General features: G+C 40.2%; 3 protein-coding genes across 12 annotated transcripts; 2 read left to right on the top strand and 1 right to left on the bottom strand.

Moving 5' to 3' along the window:
• Window positions 1–374: 374 nt before the first annotated feature.
• LOC306909328 (uncharacterized protein) lies at window positions 375–5062 on the top strand. The gene is made up of 17 exons (XM_079482909.1): window positions 375–664; window positions 971–1135; window positions 1280–1400; window positions 1478–1695; window positions 1828–1896; window positions 2190–2349; window positions 2429–2702; window positions 2852–2898; window positions 3108–3342; window positions 3415–3492; window positions 3580–3702; window positions 3808–3948; window positions 4091–4203; window positions 4279–4420; window positions 4504–4640; window positions 4723–4825; window positions 4906–5062. Exons 7-17 carry the CDS (start codon window positions 2583–2585, stop codon window positions 4963–4965), a joined length of 1299 nt encoding a protein of 432 aa, XP_079339035.1. The 5' UTR covers window positions 375–664; window positions 971–1135; window positions 1280–1400; window positions 1478–1695; window positions 1828–1896; window positions 2190–2349; window positions 2429–2582; the 3' UTR covers window positions 4966–5062.
• A 627-nt stretch (window positions 5063–5689) lies between these two features.
• znf362a (zinc finger protein 362a) lies at window positions 5690–15556 on the bottom strand. Of its 10 annotated transcripts, none has more exons than XM_079482902.1 (10): window positions 15224–15343; window positions 12626–12689; window positions 12296–12542; window positions 12085–12210; window positions 11428–11484; window positions 10222–10552; window positions 9702–9926; window positions 7893–7971; window positions 7629–7787; window positions 5690–7466 (listed from the first exon to the last, which is right to left on the bottom strand). In XM_079482902.1, the coding sequence occupies exons 2-10, from the start codon at window positions 12686–12688 to the stop codon at window positions 7350–7352; spliced, it is 1404 nt and encodes a 467-aa protein (XP_079339028.1). In that variant the 5' UTR covers window position 12689; window positions 15224–15343; the 3' UTR covers window positions 5690–7349. The 10 variants fall into 10 exon arrangements, with proteins under 10 accessions (XP_079339028.1, XP_079339023.1, XP_079339027.1 ...); XM_079482897.1 differs by having other exon boundaries at window positions 10216–10552; window positions 15215–15329; XM_079482901.1 differs by having other exon boundaries at window positions 15215–15326.
• A 485-nt stretch (window positions 15557–16041) lies between these two features.
• On the top strand, window positions 16042–21143 carry LOC306909109 (uncharacterized protein). Its single transcript, XM_079482509.1, has 3 exons — window positions 16042–16465; window positions 17880–18037; window positions 18132–21143. Exons 2-3 carry the CDS (start codon window positions 17887–17889, stop codon window positions 19178–19180), a joined length of 1200 nt encoding a protein of 399 aa, XP_079338635.1. The 5' UTR covers window positions 16042–16465; window positions 17880–17886; the 3' UTR covers window positions 19181–21143.

Genomic DNA, 21143 nt, shown 5'->3' with positions numbered 1-21143 from the left:
ATATGGTCCATTTGGAATCTGTAGATACAAACAGAATAGGACTCGACTTTGCATGGTGTTCTTACTGTTTTTCCATGTGACTTCACTTTGAAAACATATGTCTGCTTTGTTTAATTCAACGTTACATTACAGGACTCCAACGTCTGGACATTTTTCCACCCATGGAAAGCATCACGTCTTTCAATCTTATGAACCATGCAATTCAAAATAAACCAAATTGACCCACTTTTATCAGTACTGTACATTAACATGCATTTGAGTTTGAGAATAGGCCTATAAAACCGTCCACTCACTTTTTCGTGTTATATAATGCATCAATTTTGTCAAAGTACAAATGCGTTTGTTACCTTATAGGACTCGTAGCGGGACGTCCCATACGAGAACACGGGTGCGCGCGCGCTCCCACGCACAGTTTCTCGCCTAAGGTCGAGCATTACAAGTTAATAAGACGAATATGATACTTTATAGCCGTATGATGTCATAACTTAAGACACAATGTATCGCTCGCTTCTTTAATCGCGTGGGTGCGTTAAACAATCCGCGCGGTCAGACGATTAAAAGGAGCTTTAACGTTATCAAAGAAACGTGTTTTTCGGTTTTAAACAATGAAATAATTTTATTATCAAAGGTTTTTAAGTCACTGGAAAAGATGTGCACGGCACGGGTAAGTTCGTTTTCTTCGTTTCCAAGCGCTTTTTCTTAATTTTACGCATTATTGTTAGGGGTAACATGTCTTGTGATAAACACTGTATCGAGGTTTCTTACGGTTTGTTTTGGATCGCTTAATACAGTGTGAACAAAAACGAATGGGAATTTTTTTGCTAAAAACGTTTTAAAGGAAAACGTTCTTGTGCGCATGCGGAGTCTGCTGGAACCACCAGAAGATGATTCAACGATCCGCACGCGTGCTTGACGTTAAACAAGACATACACTCAACATCTGTATGTTCACCTCCATACGTGTGTTTAAGGACATGGAGATGCGTCTGATGGAGGAAGGCTTGAGCCCTTCAGCATCTAGCGATGAGAAAATGTGTCTGCTGTGGAAACTTGTCGTGAACAGCGAAGGGACTTTGAGAGCTCTCAAACAACAGATCCAAGATCTGCACAAACAACACAACGCTGAGATTGAAAAGGTGAGAGGACAAATGAAACAAGACTGCGCAAGATATAAAGAGAGAGAGATGGATGGACAGACAAAGAAACAATTGAGCAAGGAATATACAGATACATGACATTTTTGTTGTTCGTTTGTGATTTCACGTTTGGGTTTTTTTCAGGTTCAACAATATGTAAATGACATTAAGAGTCTCACAAAGACACGAGATTCTGTGGCTTTAGATCTTGAGCAGGAGAACCAAACGCTCCGCGTGACTCTGAATGACATCCACCTGCAGCAAGGTGCACCATCACTCCTGTCTGTCATCCGTTACATCGCACTGACCCTTCACTTCACACGAATGAGTCTGTTTTTACAGAGACACAGAGGAGCGAGATCACAGAGATGTTGCTTCAGGAAGGTCTGACTGATATCATTCCCATCAGCCTCAGCGAACAAGTGGCCTATCTCCTCGCAGACCGAGCCTCCCTGCTGGAGAGAGTACAGAGCCAGAATGATGGCGATACAAAGACCACCGGGCATCCCGATGGCTGCGAGGAGTCACTGGCAGAGGGGTTTGGAGAAAATGTGGTCAAGGTTGAAAATCTCTCATTTGTATTGCGTTCCTCACCTCATTCCTCTTTTCTGAGGTTTGTTTAGGAAAATCAAATTCAACTGAAGATGTTACATGATTATTTCACATCTTTACACATGGTGGCACCACTACAGCTTCAGAGCCCCTGGAAGAAGCTCCTGGGATTCCGACAAGCATCTCAGAGTAAACATAAACTGGTGCCCGTATGTCGACATGTGCTGTTATATACAGTTTGTCTATATAACCCACTGCATGACATAAAATGCATGATCCATAGCAGGTGAGATTAAACATTTGTTTTAATTTGATGGACTTTAAACAGAATTCTATAACATTTTATTTACCCACTAGACCCTATAACCTTCAAACTTTCTTCCCCTTTAATTGCAACTTTTTCCAAACACGCAAGATGTCATGATCACTACCTGCAATGCATGTGCTCATAAAATGAAAAAAGTCATGTGTTGAATGGCCCTGGATGTTTTCTTGCCTCCAGGCAATTGAGCCACGGTACAGTGATGACATCAAGGGTCGGACAGTACAAGAACTCGAAAGAGACGTGGAGGAAGCATCTGTCCGGCTTTCCATGGCCCACAAGGAGATCCGCAGACTGACGGATGAGCTTGAGTCTTCTCAACTGACCCAAAAGGCTTACGGTAAATCCCTTTACAGGTCACACGCTGGATGAAAGTTACACGTGAAAACATCAACATCACAATCATGTTTATGTATCAGAACCAGAGCTGCAGGAAGCTCAGATGGAGGTCGAACATCTCCGGCGGGAAGTGGAGAAACTGAAGCGATGTGGTATCATTCCGGCTTTCTCATTCTGGTGGTTTTGCTTTAATGGATCGGACCTAAGAAATACACGGTTGTTTGCGTGCTTTTAATGATTTTAGAACTGGCTGAACTGCGAAAGACCAAAGAAAGAAATGAGAAACTGGAGGAAGAGTTGTGCCATCTGGGGGAGACAAAAAGGTTACAGGCGGAGAGTCTACGATTCCTGGAGGTGATAAAAATAATCGCATTTAAAATTCACTTTCACAATGCTGGATCATGAATGTTATATTTTAAAGTGACACACTTACGTAAAGATATTTAGACTGAATATCTTTGAAGACGCCATTTAATCATAATAATTTTATTTTACTCTGACAGCGAGACACATCGGACAAGAATCCAAATGAGAAGGACATCCATAAACAGTAGAGTTTTCTGTTATGTCATTCACTGCATCCAACCAACAAACACAGGCTTAACAACAGATGCCATATTCAATTCGACGAATCAAAAACGTGTTTGAAAATCAAATATGTCTAACTCTAACGTCTATAACACTGTAACCAAAACAGAATCGATTTTCAAGAATCAAGTGTTCTATGACAAAATAAACAAACTTCAGTTGTCCTTACAGGTGTGTTGAAGAGATGCAGGAGTGTTTGAACATGCTCAGAGATCTGACGGAGGTCACGTTGAAGCTCCGGGTGGAGCTTGAGATGGAAGCAGACCTGAGGAGGAGGACGGAGGAGGAGTGTGAAGAACACAACATAAGGAGGACGGAGGCAGAACAGCTGACTCAAAACTTCCAGAAACTCTGTGAGAAACAAGCACAAGATTACAAGAGCACCGCCGGCAGCCTGCAGGTGGAGGTCAGAACTTAAAACATACAAAAACAAAGTCATTTCTAATGACTTTTATTCATTTTACTTGTTCATTCACAGATCAGATATCTGGTAATGAAGTTACAAAAGTTAGAGACGCAAGAAGAGGAAAGACACTGTGAGGAACATCTAAAGCAGGTCAAGCAGACCTTCAAAGTTTCCTTTGATTTAAACGTAAAGCTGGTAAGCATGCATACTAAAGGAATGTTTCATCGGCTGCTTCAGATCGCATTTCTGGAAGATGAAGTTTTCCGGCTGAAGTCTGTCTTCCAGGACGAGCAGGAGAAGACCAGACAGCAGTCCACAGCCATGCAGGTAGAAATGAACCAGGCCAGAGCTTTGATCCAGGTGAGAAAATCTTCATTCGCTGATTGGATGAACAGACAAAATAAACTATACAAGACATAGACGTTCAACACACAACTGACTGAGCTCATTCTGCTGTGATAACAGTCCCGGGACGTCCAGGATGCTGAAGGACAGATGAGACTAACCGAACAACTCAAGAGAACCAAACGTGAACTGCTACTCAAGATGAACACCGTCACACAGCTTCAGAAGAACATCTCTGACCTGGAGCAGGAACAACTCAAGGCACTTCATACAGATCTGACATTTCATCATTTTAGATTATGATAATGCTGTGAGCCGTTTGTGAAGTTTAGTACATGTTTAACTAAAACAGTAAGAAACCATGTAACTTATACATCTTTATTTCTGTTTCCTAAATGAGAAGCTTCAGGAAAACATCAAAGATCTAGAAAAGAGACTGACTAACAGCGAACAGGAGACTGAATCTCTAAAGACAGAACTTCAGCTCGCTCTTGTCACCATAGACACCCAGAGAAGGTAACAGATGAATTCAACGCATTAAACCTTTCTTGTTGAGAACTGTGCTGTGACCAAAGTTGTCCCATTTTTCAGTAAATACACCAACAAACAAATTCGCTACAAAAATAAGCTGAGCCGAGCAAAAGGCCTGTACCTGAGAGAAACCGCGTGGCGCGATGAGAAAATAAAAGATCTGGAGAAAGACATTTGCATCATCAAAAAGCAGGAAGAAAAGGTAACATTATAATACAACGATATACGGAGAATTGAAAAGTTGTGCGATTTTGAAATGCCTGCCCTTTGATGCGTGCCCCTCAGACGACAGACATGATGAATATGGTTTCATCTGAACACGAGGCTTTGCTTCAGAACAAAACCGATCTTCTCTCTCAGCTGCATGATTTAGAAGAAACACGGAAGAATGCTTTAGATACAGTTTCCAGCATGCAGATGAGGTACTTATGACAAACAACTACACTCATTTACGTCTGTTTGTCCATGATTTATCTATAAACCACATGTTTATAATGTACGCAGAATGAATTTGCTTGAGGAAGAAAATACTCGACTACAGAAAAAAGCAGCACAAATGTGCGATCACATTGAAAGCTTGACAATACTGTCTGAGACGGACTGCAGCGTAAGTATAAGACTTAAACTTCTTCTGGATTGCAAAGATGACTGTGGCTCTTAAAATGATCTGTTCACATCATCAAACAGGACGTCACCGCTGAGAGTCGTGTGATAGAGGGCCAAGACCAAACCACTCCACCCATATGAAAACATACATTTTATTTTAATGCATACATTTATTTGTTTTGTTTTTTGTAAGAATTGTGTGATAAATATTATTTATTTTAAATAAACTAAGTCTTTTAACATATTTTGCTGGATTTTTATCTTAGAGTAACAATATGGTTGTACTCGCATTGGTATATGCATTTAAGGGACAGTTCACCCAAAAATGAAAATTCGGTCATCGTTTACTCACCCTCGGATTGGGTTCCAAATAAACACAACAAAACTACCTTTTATAATCCGAGAACAAGACAATTACAAGGTAAATCTGCCTACATCTTTGTTTTTTCCTTTTGTTTGTTAATAAAACTGTACATGTACTGTAAATGCGTGGTACATGACGCTGGAAAAAACGAGATGATAGATTTACCTGAACTTCGTGCGTAAGTTTTCCTCTTTGCTTGTTATCATTATAGACGGTTTCACCCAACGCGACATAGAATCCAATTTTCAACATGGACATATGGATTGTTTGTTGAGGAGGATACCGGTACATTCGGATAGAAACTGCTAGCAGCCCTAAACAGTTATTATCCATGAATCCATGTTTCTTTTCCCAAGGACATACACCGTACCTCAATAGCATCAATGCTTAACGCTGTAAAAAACCAAATCATATCAAAAAAGTGAAATGTAGCTCTTACCATACGGAAAAGCTGAGTTTTCATATGATCATGTAAGATTAAGCACACAAACACACACCGTTCGAGGATTTTCTCATGTATTTATTAGAGTACTTTTACAAAGTCCACCTCACTCCATATCTTGACTTTGCATGTAGCAGCCAAGTCAAACCTTATAGTACCACAATTTAAGACAAATAAAAAGGTATATTTTATTATAACTAGACATGTAGTCATTTTTATATAAACTGGTTAACACTTAAGTACTGTATCGTTTATTTACAGCATGTTCATGCTAAGAAATAAAATGACATAAAAGTACAAGAGTACACAAGTAAACACCAATATGGTATAAAATATATAAAATGTGATGGTAAACAACTAGTGATAAAACGGTTAAGGCTTAAAATGTGTAAAATGAACATGTTAGTCGTTATATTTAAACATGATAATAAGTATAAATGTGTATAATAAGCCGGAGAGGTATTCTAGACATAGATACAGCTACACAAACCTCACGGGCATCTCTGTAATCCAGCTTGATTTCTCATGTGTTTGATATTCAGACGGGTTTTTGTGCTACTTTATCTGTGTGAATCTCACAAAGACTTGAGAATATTTCACCACAAAAAGAAAAAAAATGTTTGCATCTAAAATTATGCCCGTTTTATTCAGACTTCTTGCAATGTGACATTATTTTCATGCCTCCCCCATCTGGCCATAATGATTTCTTTTTTAACATAAATATATATTATGTTTATCGTTTTGTGTAGTTGGAAGCACTCTTTACAAACGGACTTTACAATTGTCTTTACAATAAAGTATCACCAGTATTTTTTTCATTACAGTAAATACAACGTGGGAGGAGGTGCATAAATATGTCACATTTATTCTTTTCTTTTGGGGTAAAATAACAACTGAACTGCTTTACTTTTGTTTGTGGGATTCACACATCTTGCATATAAAATGCAGACACTCGTAACACAAAGCAGATGGTTCGAGGCGTTGCCGGTTTATCTCGAAGAGACAAAAGTTTCAGATCTATATTCTGTATTTGCCCATTCTGTTCAGTGCTGGGAAACATCAGAATCGTATGCCAAAAAATATCTCAGAAGCAATAAGGAATTATTATTGCAAAACATCAAAATGTGCCGAGTTGCCTATCAAGTCCACTGCAGTTTCATAACAGTCCTCTTGATAAAAAATGAACATTAATGCTAAAGCTATTTTCATTAGAATTTCCCCAGGAAGCCGGGAAATTCAATACGAATGAAAACATTTTATGATTGACATTATCAAAACACGAGACCACTGGCCTTCAAACCAACTTTGAGTGGCCCGAAAAAAGGGGAATTTTCCCAAACAGCATAGAAAAATATGACAGGAGGTACTGGACTTGGTCATAATACCTGCAGTCGCAACGTTTAGCTGCCAAGAGCAATGCCTTTATTGTCATAACAGACCGGAAACGTTTAAAGCCAAAACTGTGTGGCCTGAAAGTGCTGCTAAACCATCTTTGGATACCCAATGATTCCCCCTCAACTCAACGAGAGGAATAAAACCCTTCCCAAAATAACACTGCTGCTGCTTTTCTGAGCATTCTTCCACACTGTCCCATACCTTTAGGAATGTTCTTAAAGAAAAATAAACACACACAAAAGGTCAAACCACCAAGAACAGGCGGTTTTGCTTATGCCAAAGTTGGGGAATGACTGACCGCAGATGGACGTGGGATCGGCGTGTTCAGATGAGAGAGATGCGAATGGGAACGTTGGGCGATTCGGTCTGTTGAGGAGAGTGTTGACTCACCATGTGTTCTACCGTGGTGTGCTTGGCCATGTGTTTCATAAGGTAAGTCTCCTGAGAGATGAGAAAACATTTTGTGGTTGTGAATTCGTGAGTCAAAGTGAACAAAAGGCACAATTCTCTAAAAATAAAGCTGAATTAAAGTGAATTGAACCTTACAATGAAAGCAGATCAATAGATCATGTCCTATTTCAGAAATAATGTGAATGTACTTACTGAAGTATACGCTCTCCCACACATACTACAGCAGTACGCCTTGGCGTTCTTGATGGCATGAGCGGACAGGTGGATTTGGAGGGAGGCCGAGTCGGAGTACGCACGGTAACAGTTGGAGCACTTGTAAGGCTTGTCTTTATTGTGTGACCTCTGGTGAGACTGCGGTGAGGAAATACAGATCTCCGTTATACACAAACACGATCACACAGACACACAGATTTGATTCTTTAAACTAAATCTACATGAAGCGTGTTTGGGTCTTACTTGCAGATTAGAGAGTTGCGTGAAAGCTTTTTCACAGCCTGGATGAAGACATTTATAGGGTCGATCACCAGTGTGGATTCTGCATTGTGGAAAAGATTACACGATTGTTTTAACGGTTTATGAAGTCGTGTCCCAAATGAATTTAACAAGAGTAGTATCGTCCCGAATGGAATACAAAGCGGTTTTATACTAACCGGAAGTGTGCGCGGTTTCGCAGACGAGGGCAAATGACGTTAACCTCACAACACAGTGCATGTCAATAAAAATCGATTTGTACATCGTACATTTAATGTTATTTTAATCTGATTTGCTCTGCATTCAGTCAGCATTAAATTGAAGCGCTATCACTCTGCAGGGGAACTTTGCTCAAGCAGCGTCTGATAGCTCGGCCTTCCTTCCGCTACGTAAGCGCAACTGCGACTGTCGCGTGGGTGAAGTGTCCAGAGTTCCACACTTCATATTCTCGGTTGAATGAGTGCATCATTAAAGAGCACTTTTTTAAATCATGAACGCACTACTCACACTATGCTACAAAATGGCATGGAATAGTGCATAAGTGCGTGATTTGAGATGCACCTTAAGTCTGCTTGACTGTAGCTCAGTAGCACTAGCTAATGCAAGGTCACGTGTTTGATACCAATGAAATGCACATCGTCATAACCAGGGCCAGACGGAATCTGCTGACTATTTTTGCTAATTCTGCGCAGATTTTTTTCCTTAATCTGCGGAATTCTGTGGAATAGTTTTTATATTGCTTGAAATGTGTTTTAAATTGAAAAAAGGTTTTTAAATAACTGTTTTAAAACATTTGAGAGAATGGGCCTTTAAACTACACAAAATAAAAGCATTTACAAATCAGCTGTCAAAATTGCAATTAAACCTAAATAAAAACGTTATGAACATGTTTTATAAACACCATTATTGAATATAGACCTACTTGTTTATTTATAATATACATTTAACATGCAGAATGACATATTTTTATAATGATGATCATGTAAACGCTGTTCACAGCTTTAAACTATGACGATCTCAGTCGTGTTTTTGACTACTTTGATGGATCTTTCAGTGATACTGTTTCAGCACATGAGATGAAGAAGAAAGGAATTAATGTGGAAAAAAACATAAGCACTTTAACAAACTTATTCGCTCATTGCATTGTTGTGTGTGAGTTTGCTGCGTCTGATTACGCAGCGCTTCTTAAACCCAAGTTTTATGTGTAGGCTAAGCTTGCTTTTATCAACAAAAACACGTGATGCAATACAAACACGACAACCATATCGTGTGGACAGTTATATAGACAGGCTGCTTCATTTGTGGTTTTTACTTTTGCTTTGCGTGAGGTAAAATTAGCTTGTTCTGTAGCCTACTTTAGAAACGATCACGATCTATAAGATTCACTTGAGAAGTAGAATGTGGATGTCTTTGTAATCAATCACGCCATAAAATCGTCAGATAGCAACACTAAACAGCAGAGTACTTGATGCGTACTCAATCAAATACATGGTACTATTCCGCGGAAATCCGCGGAAATATCCGCGGATACACGCGGACGCAGATTCCGTCTGGCCCTGGTCATAACATACAGTTGTTTTTCTTTGCATTAAAAACACCTGACAAATCTAGAAATGTCTGCAACTTTCCAAGTTTATAATTAAGATAAAATTCAATACCAACTGAAATTAAACGGGTAAGATTTTGTATCATTCGACTTTAACCCACAAAAACATCAGTTTATGTTTTAAAAACAGATGGCGATAATGACGCAATTTTAAGTGGTGGATGTTTTAGTTTTGGGTGTTGAAGTACCTGGTGTGTTGTTGTAAGTGAGAGAGCTGGCGGAAGGATTTCTCACAGTAGGAGCAGTGATACGGCTTCACTCCCAGGTGAATGCGCAGGTGCTGCGACAGGTAAGACGCGTTGGCGAAGGACTTGGTGCAATGAGGACACTTGTGTGGCTTTGCTTCCGTGTGGGACTTGGAATGGATCTGCATGTCTGACTTTGAGAAGAACGTCAGCGGGCAAACTTTACATCTGCAGGAGGAAACGCAAATCAACATTAATGCATTTGGCTTTTAGTGAATTCAAGCTTTAAATCAGTATGTGAGAATCAAACTCTGTTATTGACAGTGAAATGACTTCAAAAGTGTTTTTTAAGGGCTATGACATTTCAGTCTGTTCCTCCCCCAAAAAACTATCGTGAGGCTTCAAAAGACCTTTGTAAAAACAGTCTTTTCACTTGAACTGAAAGCTAAAACGATATTCTATTTAGAATAAAATCAGGGCAAATAAAGAATTTTATCAAAAAGAAACAGCAATGCACCTGTACCTGTAGGTTTTCCCCTCTTTGGCAGTGATGCTGACAGGTGATTGGTCGGCTCCAGAGGCCAGGATTGGATATGGAACGACTAACAAGGGACCGGATGGACTCTCGGCTTTGATCTTTTTGCGACCCCGTCCTATGCTTTTCGGGGGTGGACCCAAAAGTCCCGCCAGCCCGCTGCTGTTTTTGATGACGTCCATCCCCATCCCGCCGGACAGACATGAGATGAGGTTCGGGGAAGGTGCCGTCTGTCGGGTTTGACTGCTGCTGGTCGGGGTGGTTGGCGTTGTGGATTCGGATGTGATGTGATTGGCAGTTCGAGAAGTCAGTGACAGTCCTGATGAATAAAATAGAGTAGAAATCTATCCTGAAGTGAAAATGTATTTCAGACCTGTATGACTTTGCTTCTTCTGCAGAACACAAAAGAATATTTTTTGAAGAACGTTGATAACCAAACAAAATTGACCCCCGTTGACTTCCATTGTACAAACACAAAACCACCGAGACATTTCTTAACATATCTTCTTTTGTGTTCCACAGAAGAAAGAGTCAAATACAGATTTCAAACCACATGGGGATGAATAAATGATGGCAGAAGTTTTATTTTCGGGTGAACTTTCACTTTTACATCACATATTGTAAACTACACTCACCTAAAGTATTATTAGGAACACCTGTTCAATTTCTCATTAAGCAATTATCTAATCAACCAATCATATGGGAGTTGCTTCAATGCATTAAGGGGTGTGGTCCTGGTCAAGACAATCTCCTGAACTCCAAACTGAATGTCAGAATGGGAAAGAAAGGTGATTTAAGCAATTCTGAGCGTGGCACGGTTGTTGGTGCCAGACGGGACGGTCTGAGTATTTCACAATCTGCTCAGTTGCTGGGATTTTCACGTACAACCATTTCTAGGGTTTACAAAGAATGGCGTGAAAAGGGAAAAACATCCAGTATGCGGCAGTCCTTGGGCGAAAATACCTTGTTGATGCTAGAGGTACGAGGAGAATGGGCCGACTGATTTAAGCTGATAGAAGAGCAACTTTGACTGAAATATCCACTCGTTACAACCGAGGTATGCAGCAAAGCATTTGTGAAGCCACAACACGCACAACCTTGAGGCGGATGGACTACAACAGCAGAAGACCCCACCGGGTACCACTCATCTCCAGTACAAATAGGAAAAAGAGGCTACATTTTGCACAAGCTCACCAAAATTGGACAGTTGAAGACTGGAAAAATGTTGCCTGGTCTGATGAGTCTCGATTTCTGTTGAGACATTCAGATGGTAGAGTCAGAATTTGGCATAAACAGAATGAGAACATGGATCCATCATGCCTTGTTACCACTGTGCAGGCTGGTGGTGGTGTAATGGTGTGGGATAAATTTTCTTGGCACACTTTAGGCCCCTTAGTGCCAATTGGGCATCATTGAAATGCCACGGCCTACCTGAGCATTGTTTCTGACCATGTCCATCCCTTTTGACCACCATGTACCCATCCTCTGATGGCTACTAATGCACCATGTCACAAAGCTCGAATCATTTCAAATTGGTTGCTTGAACATGACAATGAGTTCACTGTACTAAAATGGCCCCCCCAGTCACCAGATCTCAACCCAATAGAGCATCTTTGGGATGTGGTGGAACGGGAGCTTCGTACCCTGGATGTGCATCCCACAAATCTCCATCAACTGCAAGATGCTATCCTATCAATATGGGCCAACATTTCTAAAGAATGCTTTCAGCACCTTGTTGAATCAATGCTATGTAGAATTAAGGCAGTTCTGAAGGCGAAAGGGGGTTAAACACAGTATTAGAATGGTGTTCCTAATAATCCTTTAGGTGAGTGTATAGTGTACAGTATATACCTGACAGATGATTGGCCCTGGATGGCTGGTCGATGATTTGGCGCAAATGCCAGTCTTCCCACAACCCCCGTGCTTTGATAGCCGTCTTGTCATCCAAATTCAAGTTTACGTCGCCAAGAATACGACCTGCACAGATTACGGGTAGGCCAACACTCAACATTACGCTCTTTAGTCCAATATTTCCAACTACGTTTTCAGGAGAAGAAGATACCTGCTACCGTGCTGGAGGCGGGTCTGGCGTGCAGAGCGATGTCTGGCTGTGAGGTACTGTGAGCGAGGAGTCCGGACATCTGCTGAAGTTTGGGCGTGGACATATTGTGTTGCCCGCTTTCTGTGGCCGTGGGCTGCACCAGCAAAGGCTGCTGGGAAGGGACAGAAGTGGGCGGCAGGTGTGGGGGTCTGATTTTCTCCGCCATTAGCTGTTCCTTGATCTTGTTGATCAGGACTAGGTTATCCAACTGAAAACAGTGCAAAACGATTCATGTACATACAGCACGATTTGTTGGGATGATGCGAGAAGTGCTGAGCTGCTTGTTCTTACCTGACCAGGGATAGACGGCGGGGGTGGCCAGAAATACGGATTATTAAATCGAGGTTCTGCCATTCTGCAACACAGAAAGTCAAATGCTTGATTGACTGATTACAATTCACACAGTTAATTGTCATTTCAATGGATCCATTTTGTCTTTGTTATTTGGACACGATGGTGTCAATGCTGAGAGGGTCAATGCTACAGACAGCACACAGAGAGAGGTAAGGCGGACCATAAATGAGATTTTGCATTCGGCAGGGAAATCATGCAGGATGCTATCAAAGAGAAATTTGTAGGTCACAGTGTTTGGCTTCGGCAGAGACAGTCACAGCCTCTGAAATAACATTATGTGCACTTGGTAGCTCACAGAAACTATCTATTTGAATGGAGGGAGACCGCTGAGATAAACGGCAGAACAGACTATGGTATGGATTGGATTTAATCTAGCTTGATTATTTATTGATTAGAAAAGCAGATTCGGGTGCAAGTAGATTACCTGAATCAACCCTTATACTGCAATGAGACGCTACTTGAAGACAACCCGAAAAGACGCTTGCAACCAATTTTAGGTAATGTGACATCGCCTGGTGAAACAATATATTCAACATGAATGTTTAGATGAATGAAGGAGCCTTTTTATTGTGTATACTATTACGGTAAATAGGTTTTGTTGCCAGGATTCGCAGACTAAAGGCTGAAATACACTACCGGACCCGATTTGCGGTCTAGACAAGTCTCTGGTTATTTTCAACAGTCGGTTGCAGTTTGCTGAATTTGGGTAGTTGGCCTCGACAGATTGTTGAGAAGATTGCGTATAACCTTCGAATATTTACTTTCGGACTATGATTCAAACCAGTCGCAGGATATCACACCATGTTTGAGGATCCTCGAACACATTTCTACCCAAAATGCTGCTGAAAGGAAGTACTTTCATGATGTGATAGTTAAGAGTTATTTACAAACGACAAATGCTTTCACAACGAAAAAGTTAAATGACACATTTTAATTGCCATAATAAAACTTGTAACTTGACCCAAAAATGTATTTATAGATGAAAATGTGGGTTCGTATGGCAAAATTCAAGGCTCGAGTTTGAGCAGGAAGTGAAACAGTCACTCCCTCGGCATCATTAAGGAAATATTCCGCAGACTCGGGCCTCATATATTTGGACATATCACTTTTGTTATTTTTGGCTGCAGTAAATGAATTTCTCCACAAGGCCCCTCAGTCAAACACTCTTAAGACCCACCAGCACCGCCAAAACATTCCCAGAGCAGTGTCATAGACATAATGTATGAACATGATAAAAGAAATTATACAGTTTGGAAACATTACTAAAGGCGAAATCTAACAAGAAGAAGAATCTCATCATCTAATATTGATCTGCTACATTCTTGCTTAATATGTCATTCAAGTACGACACAATTGTGTACTAACTACACAACATTATAATATGATGAAGAAGGCAGCACACAAATGTTGAGTGAGATTCTTTTGACACATATACAGTATTTAAACACGTAATGTATTCCTTTTTATTTAGTGTATGGTTGAACATACAAAGATGAATATGAGCTCTCCATCAAACCGTATAAAGTTTTTTTCTATTGTATATTTAAAATGACAAATTTGCTACATTTTCACAAATATTGACAATAATGATTTAATAATAGTTTTTATATATTACTATGCCAACAGAGGAAAAACATAGGATGTTACTTATCAAGATTACGCATTCGTAAGAATCAGAATTACTCATGTTTGTATACTGCTTAACAACAGCGATCAAACCAATTTATCGACAAATGAAACGACAAGCACGCATAAACAACATCAAATGATCACGCCGGCAAAGACTGACACGTTTCTGAGTCTTTGATATAAACCGAAATAAAACTTACTTAACTTTTCTTCTATTCTATCAGCATCCTTGAAATGATTCCCAAATAAAAGCACGTTGTCTTCGATGACAAACGAAAAGTCTTTAAAAATAACGCGATTAGACGCCTGTCGTGGCGTGTAGATGTCCAGTTCCCCTGCGTCTGCCTCTCCCACATTCTCAGACAGTTTTATTAAAAAATTTAGACAAAAGGAAAACAAAAATGGCAGCCCGTCTTATTTTTATAAGGACGGGGCGCCATATTCTGCAGAACCTCAAAAATGTTTGCTACACAGAGAAGCGCTTTAATGCGCATCAAAGGCGCGACGTGTTAAATGCCGCATTGTTTGCATTAAGGGAGCGAATGATTGTTTACTTAGATCTGCAGGTTTGAATAGCCCGGCTGCAGGAGGAAAAAAAGACAGAGAAAAAACGACACTTCCTACAATAGATGTCGTGCAACATTTCAGCGACGCGAACAAATCACGCGCAATTCTCCCGCGAAAATGTAACGTTTCCATCATGACGCACGGATGCACGAGCGTGCAGATGCAACATTGTAACATTAAGTCTGCTTTGGATTTTTTCTTTTATTTGAACTTTTTTGCCCACTCGATCGATGAACTGCGATAACTGCTCGCATCGTTTACACACGTCGTTTAAACGTCCCCTCGAACGTATTTGCAACGGTAAAGATTACCATAGAGTGATATACGTACCTCACACACCTCGACTGTAGAGTTATTAGATTTTATGAAAGGTTCAGATGATCTTTCGGCTTTGCGTGCAGGGGGAGTGCAGACCTTCCGGGTCGCCTGCCGTTCACTTCTGGGTGCTGCAGGCTGAATGTTTTAATAGCGAAACCACACGATCCAAACCACAAAATGCAGCCTTCTCGTGAAGAAATCTTACCATTTCGAAACGTTTTTGTGCTGTTGTGTCTTTCGTTTCAAAACAGCAAAACTGAAATAGCACGAAATGAATAGCGATGAAGAATGCAGACAATACTTATAATGCAATATACTGCCGCACACTTAACGAGTTAGGGAACCCATTGCAACAGCGTGTGAAATAGCAACATCTCTGCGAATATTCCATTATACTATGCATAAATAACACACCACAAGATTCAATATAATTGAGGAAATACAATAGAAATGTGCAATATCTCAATCGCAAATATTTCTGTATTATTATATTTCATAAAAATCTATAGCTGTTGGTTCATTTTGATATATTGAAATATTTCTGATATGTGAAGGCTATATTTCTTTTTATATTCGTAGATAGTGTTTGTATTTTCTGAAGCCTTAACATTTCTTTCGGAATTTATATATATATATATGTGTATGTGTGTGTGTGTGTGTGTGTTCATAAAATCATATTAATATGAGTTCTGCAAACAATTGGTTTTAATTGTGGGGAGTTTTTTCTCCAAGTAAACTCTGAATGAAAGATTTTTTTTCCTTATTCTGATAACGGAGTTTTAATCTTGTTTTTCTTTACAGACATCTCGGTTTTTATGTTTGATCCTAAATGGACAATAGATGGCAGCACGAGCCAATACGACTTCTATTTGGCCGTTCCAGGATCACCGCATGGATCCACAACGTCCTTGAAATCCTTCTTTGATAAGCGTCTTATGGTTTTCCACTGTCAGCCAAAACTTTACACCAGGTCTGTCGAACGGCATTGAGAAGCAGCATCGCACACAAGTGAATACACGTGTGCTTTTCACCCCGAGGGAGCAGTTGGACTGGTTTGGTTTGTGTGTTAGATGCAATGAAACTCTGACACTCCCTCTCCACTGACAAGTGCTTGTGCCGTTATAGAGTCTAGGTAGAGCACAAATGTTTAGACACGTACCGCTGGGGGAGGGAGAAGAGAAATGCACACATGCTTTGACAATAACAAAAAAGGCACACAACTGTCAAGACAATCTGACCTACAAACTGCAGTGGTGTGAGCAGGTAAGGAACCCTGTGCTCTTCTCATATCTGCCAGCACCTCTGCTGGACAACCTGTAGCTTTCTGCTTTGCATCATTTTAAGCAACTTAGACCTGTTGAGGCATTTGCAACTTTGTTTTCTGTATGGGTCCCTGTAATTAAAGCTTTGCTCTGATAGTAAACAAATGCTGTTCTACTTTTCATATGTCAGCGTGGATGTTGAGTTTAAAGTGTCTGAAAGTGGAACTTAACATTACATCTATTGAGCTACAGAGAAATGCAAATTTCAGGGGTGAGAGTGACTCATTCCATAACAAATATTGGGAACTTGATGCATGGTACAGCCAACTGTTTGACTGCAATGGTGTGGAGCACCAGGAGTTCTGAAGGACTTATATTGGTTCAGCATGTCAGATTGTGATACCTCACAGGAATTATTTGACTAAAGCTAGTTGCATATATTTATACATTTTCAGAATATGTACAGTTGTGGCCAAAACTGACATCTTCAAAAATACACAATATGATTGGAATTTAACCAACAAAACATGCAGCTTATTGAGTCATGAGCCAAAATATTTATTACAAACTATGACTGCAAGACAGGGTGAACAAAACCGATACAATTGTATTTAATATACTTTATTTTCCTGTAAGCTTTTCGATGCAGTTTTGTAATAATAAACCCATATTCCCTAATATGCTGCAGTTTGTTTCTTAGCAAATACTTTTGATGAAATAAATACCTGTGTTTTGTCCATTTTGTAACATACACCCCACTATCTGAGGGTGAGGAAAATGACATGCAAATATTGTACAACTATCCTCTCCTGACATTAGTTGTGGGCACTACTGTACACGTCAGAATATGCTTTATTCACTTCGGATTGGCAATTGGAAACAAAGATGAAGCCAATCACAACTAAAATAGTCTGCCATAATGAAAGCTATTTCCTAGTACTTTGTACATATTGTTCTTTGATGAAAGAAAACACAAGCATTTTTCTTTTTCATTAATGTGCACTGATGAATTGTGTAACATCTACCGTGGTAAAAAACAACAATTTAAACTGGAATTGTACATTCACCCTCATGTCATCCAAATCTGTATGACACAAAGGAGATATTTTGTGATTTTGTTGTTTACATACAATGAAAGTGACTGAAGGTCAGTGTTGTTTGGTTAGCAACATTCCTCAAAATATCTTCTTTTGTGTTCTGCAGACGAAAGAAAGTCATGCAGATTTGAAATTACATATGTTTGTTTTTATAAACTATCCCTTTCACACCTGTGTTTGGAACTTGCTACTTGTTGCAAAGGTTCAGTAAATTTCTTCCTTCTGTCAGTTGCACATGTGCATTAAAACTTCCTTTCAGAGAATGTGCATTAACTCAAGATATACTTTAACATGCACTGTGTTTGTTCCTCTTTGAAGTGTGAAGATGGAGGGTGTTCTGGAGGCTGCACTCTTTCTGTGTGTGTTTAAAGTGTCATGTAGCTCTCTTCTGTTCCTGCCCGCACTCATGCGCTCCGTCTCCAGCGTCAGTCTCTGCTGCATGTGCCTGCTGTTATTCACCGACCTCGCTGTCACCCGTAAGCCGAGCTAATATCTCTGAGAATCTAATCATAATTCTGTCCTCATTTTCAGCGCCATAATTCATCCATTAAAAACGTTCTGTCCCTTCAGTGTTCCTGTTCTTCGTCTGGATCACAGAGTCCTTAATCTCTTTCCAAGTGTCTTCGGACGTGATTGCCCTTCGATTCCTCCTCTTTCTGTCTCAGCTCTATGGAGTGGTGCTGATGTTGACCCCACCTCTGATCACTGTTGAACTGATGGTTCATCTGCTGTGCTCTCAGGAAAACACAAAGCTCGATAAGAAGATTGAAAATACACTCACGAGAATGATGGGCTTCCTCGGTTGTCTCCTTGTGTGGATCGTGAGCGGGATTCATTGCAGTAACAATTGGAAGTTGGGAGAGATTTCAACAGAAACCTGTCTGGATAGAGGCTCTTGTCTTGTAAACTGTCTTCCCGGCTTTATCATGACCCCCTCTCCCGGTATGGAGGAACTTTCCCTAATTCTTCCCGCTATGGTGCTTCTGTTGAGTCTGACCGGAGGACTGGGCCTCCTTCAGACAAAATCAGCCCATAGATTCACTCATTCACCTGAAAACACGCTGACACAGAGGGGCGGGAAAAAGGACCCGGTTGGCCTCGAACTAGCGCCAATACAGCCGCCCGTGCTCGACAAAGCTGCCAATCTGTACGTGGCACAGACTTCTGGCACACAAACAAAAAAAACACACGACAGCTGTGCAGTTTACAGGGCTGGGTCTTTTTACAATGAGGAACGATGGTTCGGTCTGGGAAATGTAGCCCTGTGTTCTTACCAAACAGGTTTGCCATACAGTTTTGTTCGGCAACAAAAGCTCTCAACCAACCGTGCAACATTTTTGCAGTCCAAACCTAAACCTCTAGTAGAAATCAGATCACCCGAGGACTGTAAAATGGAGCATTGTGATTGTAAAAAGACAGAACTGGTTGTGAACGAAACACTGGAGTGTCAAAGAAAACAGTCAGAATGGGAAAATCCCTGCCTGGGGGAAGAAATGTTCAGAGGACTTGTGTGTATCATTCTGGTGGGTGGATTTCCCACAGTTTTTAGTGGTAACATTCTCCTCATTTTAAATTTGGAGTACCTGGTGTTGCACAGTGTGAAACTGTTATCTTGGTGATCACACAAACATTGAAATTTACAAGCGGACTGGTCCAGAAAACCTTCCTTTGGGCATTACAGAGTTACACAAAAAGAATGGCATGCAAATACACTTGGGCATTTGACTACTTGCTAGTTTGTGTCTGACACAAGTTTAAAACATCTCTGACATTACAGAAGAGGTGGTACGAGGTCACTTGAAAACTACGCAAAAGCAAACGGTCGTTGTATATTTTATTTACAAGGACATTGATGGATCGTCCATGCACAGCTACTCCAGGAGGGACCCGAGTAAAATCTGATATATTTGGAAGAGATGTAAAAAGATTATGAAACTTGGTTTCAACAAGGAAATAAAAAACTGGGTGTTTTGAGAGCGCCAGCTGGTTTCATGTCAGATTGTTATTTTTAAACCCAAAATCCGTTTACAGTTTGGGGCACCGAAACAACAGTGACATACAAGATGTGGCATTAAACAAAACAATGCAATCAAATATTTATGCCTACAGAAATGCTTCAAGGCAATGGAGATATGTCACGAGCATATACATCGACCATCTTCACCAACCTGTCATTAAGTTGGAATCAGTACAATGGAATGCACCCTGAAATGTGATCGATCACGATGGCGGCTGATCTCAGTTTAAGGGAATTAACCTGTCGGATGAGGTTACGACTTTTGAAGTATAGCCTTTCGACACCAGAGGTCTCCCTGCGCTGTGTCTTGAAGTGATCTGAAACGGGATCTTTAGAAAAGCTTTTATTGAAACAGTAGTTTCGTTTCAGCTCTTCTGTAGAAGCACTTCAGGTCTTTCAAAGAGTACCAGAGGGCAAATGCTGTATTGACAGCATCAACTTCGAACGAATTATGACTTGCATGGGCAAGTCAGACGTTTTCTTAGTTGTGATTTGTACAAAATATAAGAAAGGTAAGGATAGAGAAAAACACTACAGTTTGATCGTTACACAAACCACCACGAAGAGGAAACTATACAGTGCCATGAATCAGAAACATTTTCAGCATCACCTGATGCTTTTTCATATTAAAACCAAAAATGCAGTCTAGGTACAGTAGGTAGCTCACAAGGTTGACATTATATAAAGTGTGAGACTGTGATGTACATAAAACAACAGTGTCTTCAAGACAGTGAAACAGCATTCTTTCTATCTTTTGTCTCCTTTACAAAACCCATTCTCTTAGCTGAAACTCCACACCAGCTCGGTCAGGGAGGGGAACGTGACAGCATCGCTTTTCCACAGATATCAATGTACAAAATGTATAGGGCACTTTACCGGTCTACATTACATGATAAAGTGCTTTCAGGAAGAATATGAGATTTTTAATGACACAATTCACCAAGAACCCAAAATCGGTTTCAATGAAAAGCAAAAGTACTCATAAAACAAGCCTTATAAATGTACAGCTCCCTGGTGGTTCATTGAGCTATGTTTAACAGAGGTTGATGCAATGATTTCATTAAAAATGCAAGAAAAATCAATTCTTTCCCTCGCACGCAAGTCATTTTTCTGCAGTCAAGAGGGCCGGGTGCCAATGACAAATCGCAACACATTGTTTTCAGACAGAGTGAACGATTTGTCAACGACTGTGTCTCATGACGCGCCATCTTTAGAAACTGTTTTAAAATGAGAAAACTGAGCAGAAGTCTTGCCTGATTGCTGAAGATTGCATTGAGAAAAACATTTGAAATCCACGCATACATGTATTAGCCGTCATGTCATTTATTTGACAAACTGGTTAAATTGAACATGAGTCCAAAATAACTTGCAAATGGACAAAATGTACAGTTCCTGTGGTTTAATGGCAGGGATGTGTCTTCACGGTTCTGGAAGAAACCGATTTGTGCTTTTTTTTATTCACTGAATGTATAATTTCCACAAAGATGGGAAAACTTGAAATCAAAAACTTGTTAATTTTGTATAAACACAAGTTGATTAAACACAATAAAGACTCGGAAATGTTT

This window comes from Barbatula barbatula, assembly GCF_947034865.1.
Source record: "Barbatula barbatula genome assembly, chromosome: 20".
Lineage (NCBI taxonomy): Eukaryota > Metazoa > Chordata > Actinopteri > Cypriniformes > Nemacheilidae > Barbatula > Barbatula barbatula.
Note: the sequence above shows the minus strand (reverse complement) of the source record. Positions and strands in the feature narration are given on the sequence as shown.

Bases quoted from the DNA above. Each gene is read 5' to 3' on its own strand.
- LOC306909328 (XM_079482909.1), top strand. From the start codon at position 2,583: ATGATTTTAGAACTGGCTGAACTGCGAAAGACCAAAGAAAGAAATGAG. The intron at 3,493-3,579 runs GTCAAGCAGACC...CGGCTGCTTCAG, and splicing joins GTGAGGAACATCTAAAGCAG to ATCGCATTTCTGGAAGATGA. The intron at 3,949-4,090 runs GCACTTCATACA...CTAAATGAGAAG, and splicing joins TGGAGCAGGAACAACTCAAG to CTTCAGGAAAACATCAAAGA.
- znf362a (XM_079482897.1), bottom strand. From the start codon at position 12,688: ATGGCAGAACCTCGATTTAATAATCCGTATTTCTGGCCACCCCCGCCG. The intron at 12,211-12,295 runs GTATCTTCTTCT...TAATCTGTGCAG, and splicing joins CGCCTCCAGCACGGTAGCAG to GTCGTATTCTTGGCGACGTA. The intron at 7,467-7,628 runs GTAAGTACATTC...CTCATCTCTCAG, and splicing joins GTGGGAGAGCGTATACTTCA to GAGACTTACCTTATGAAACA.
- LOC306909109 (XM_079482509.1), top strand. From the start codon at position 17,887: ATGGAGGGTGTTCTGGAGGCTGCACTCTTTCTGTGTGTGTTTAAAGTG. The intron at 18,038-18,131 runs GTAAGCCGAGCT...CTGTCCCTTCAG, and splicing joins CACCGACCTCGCTGTCACCC to TGTTCCTGTTCTTCGTCTGG.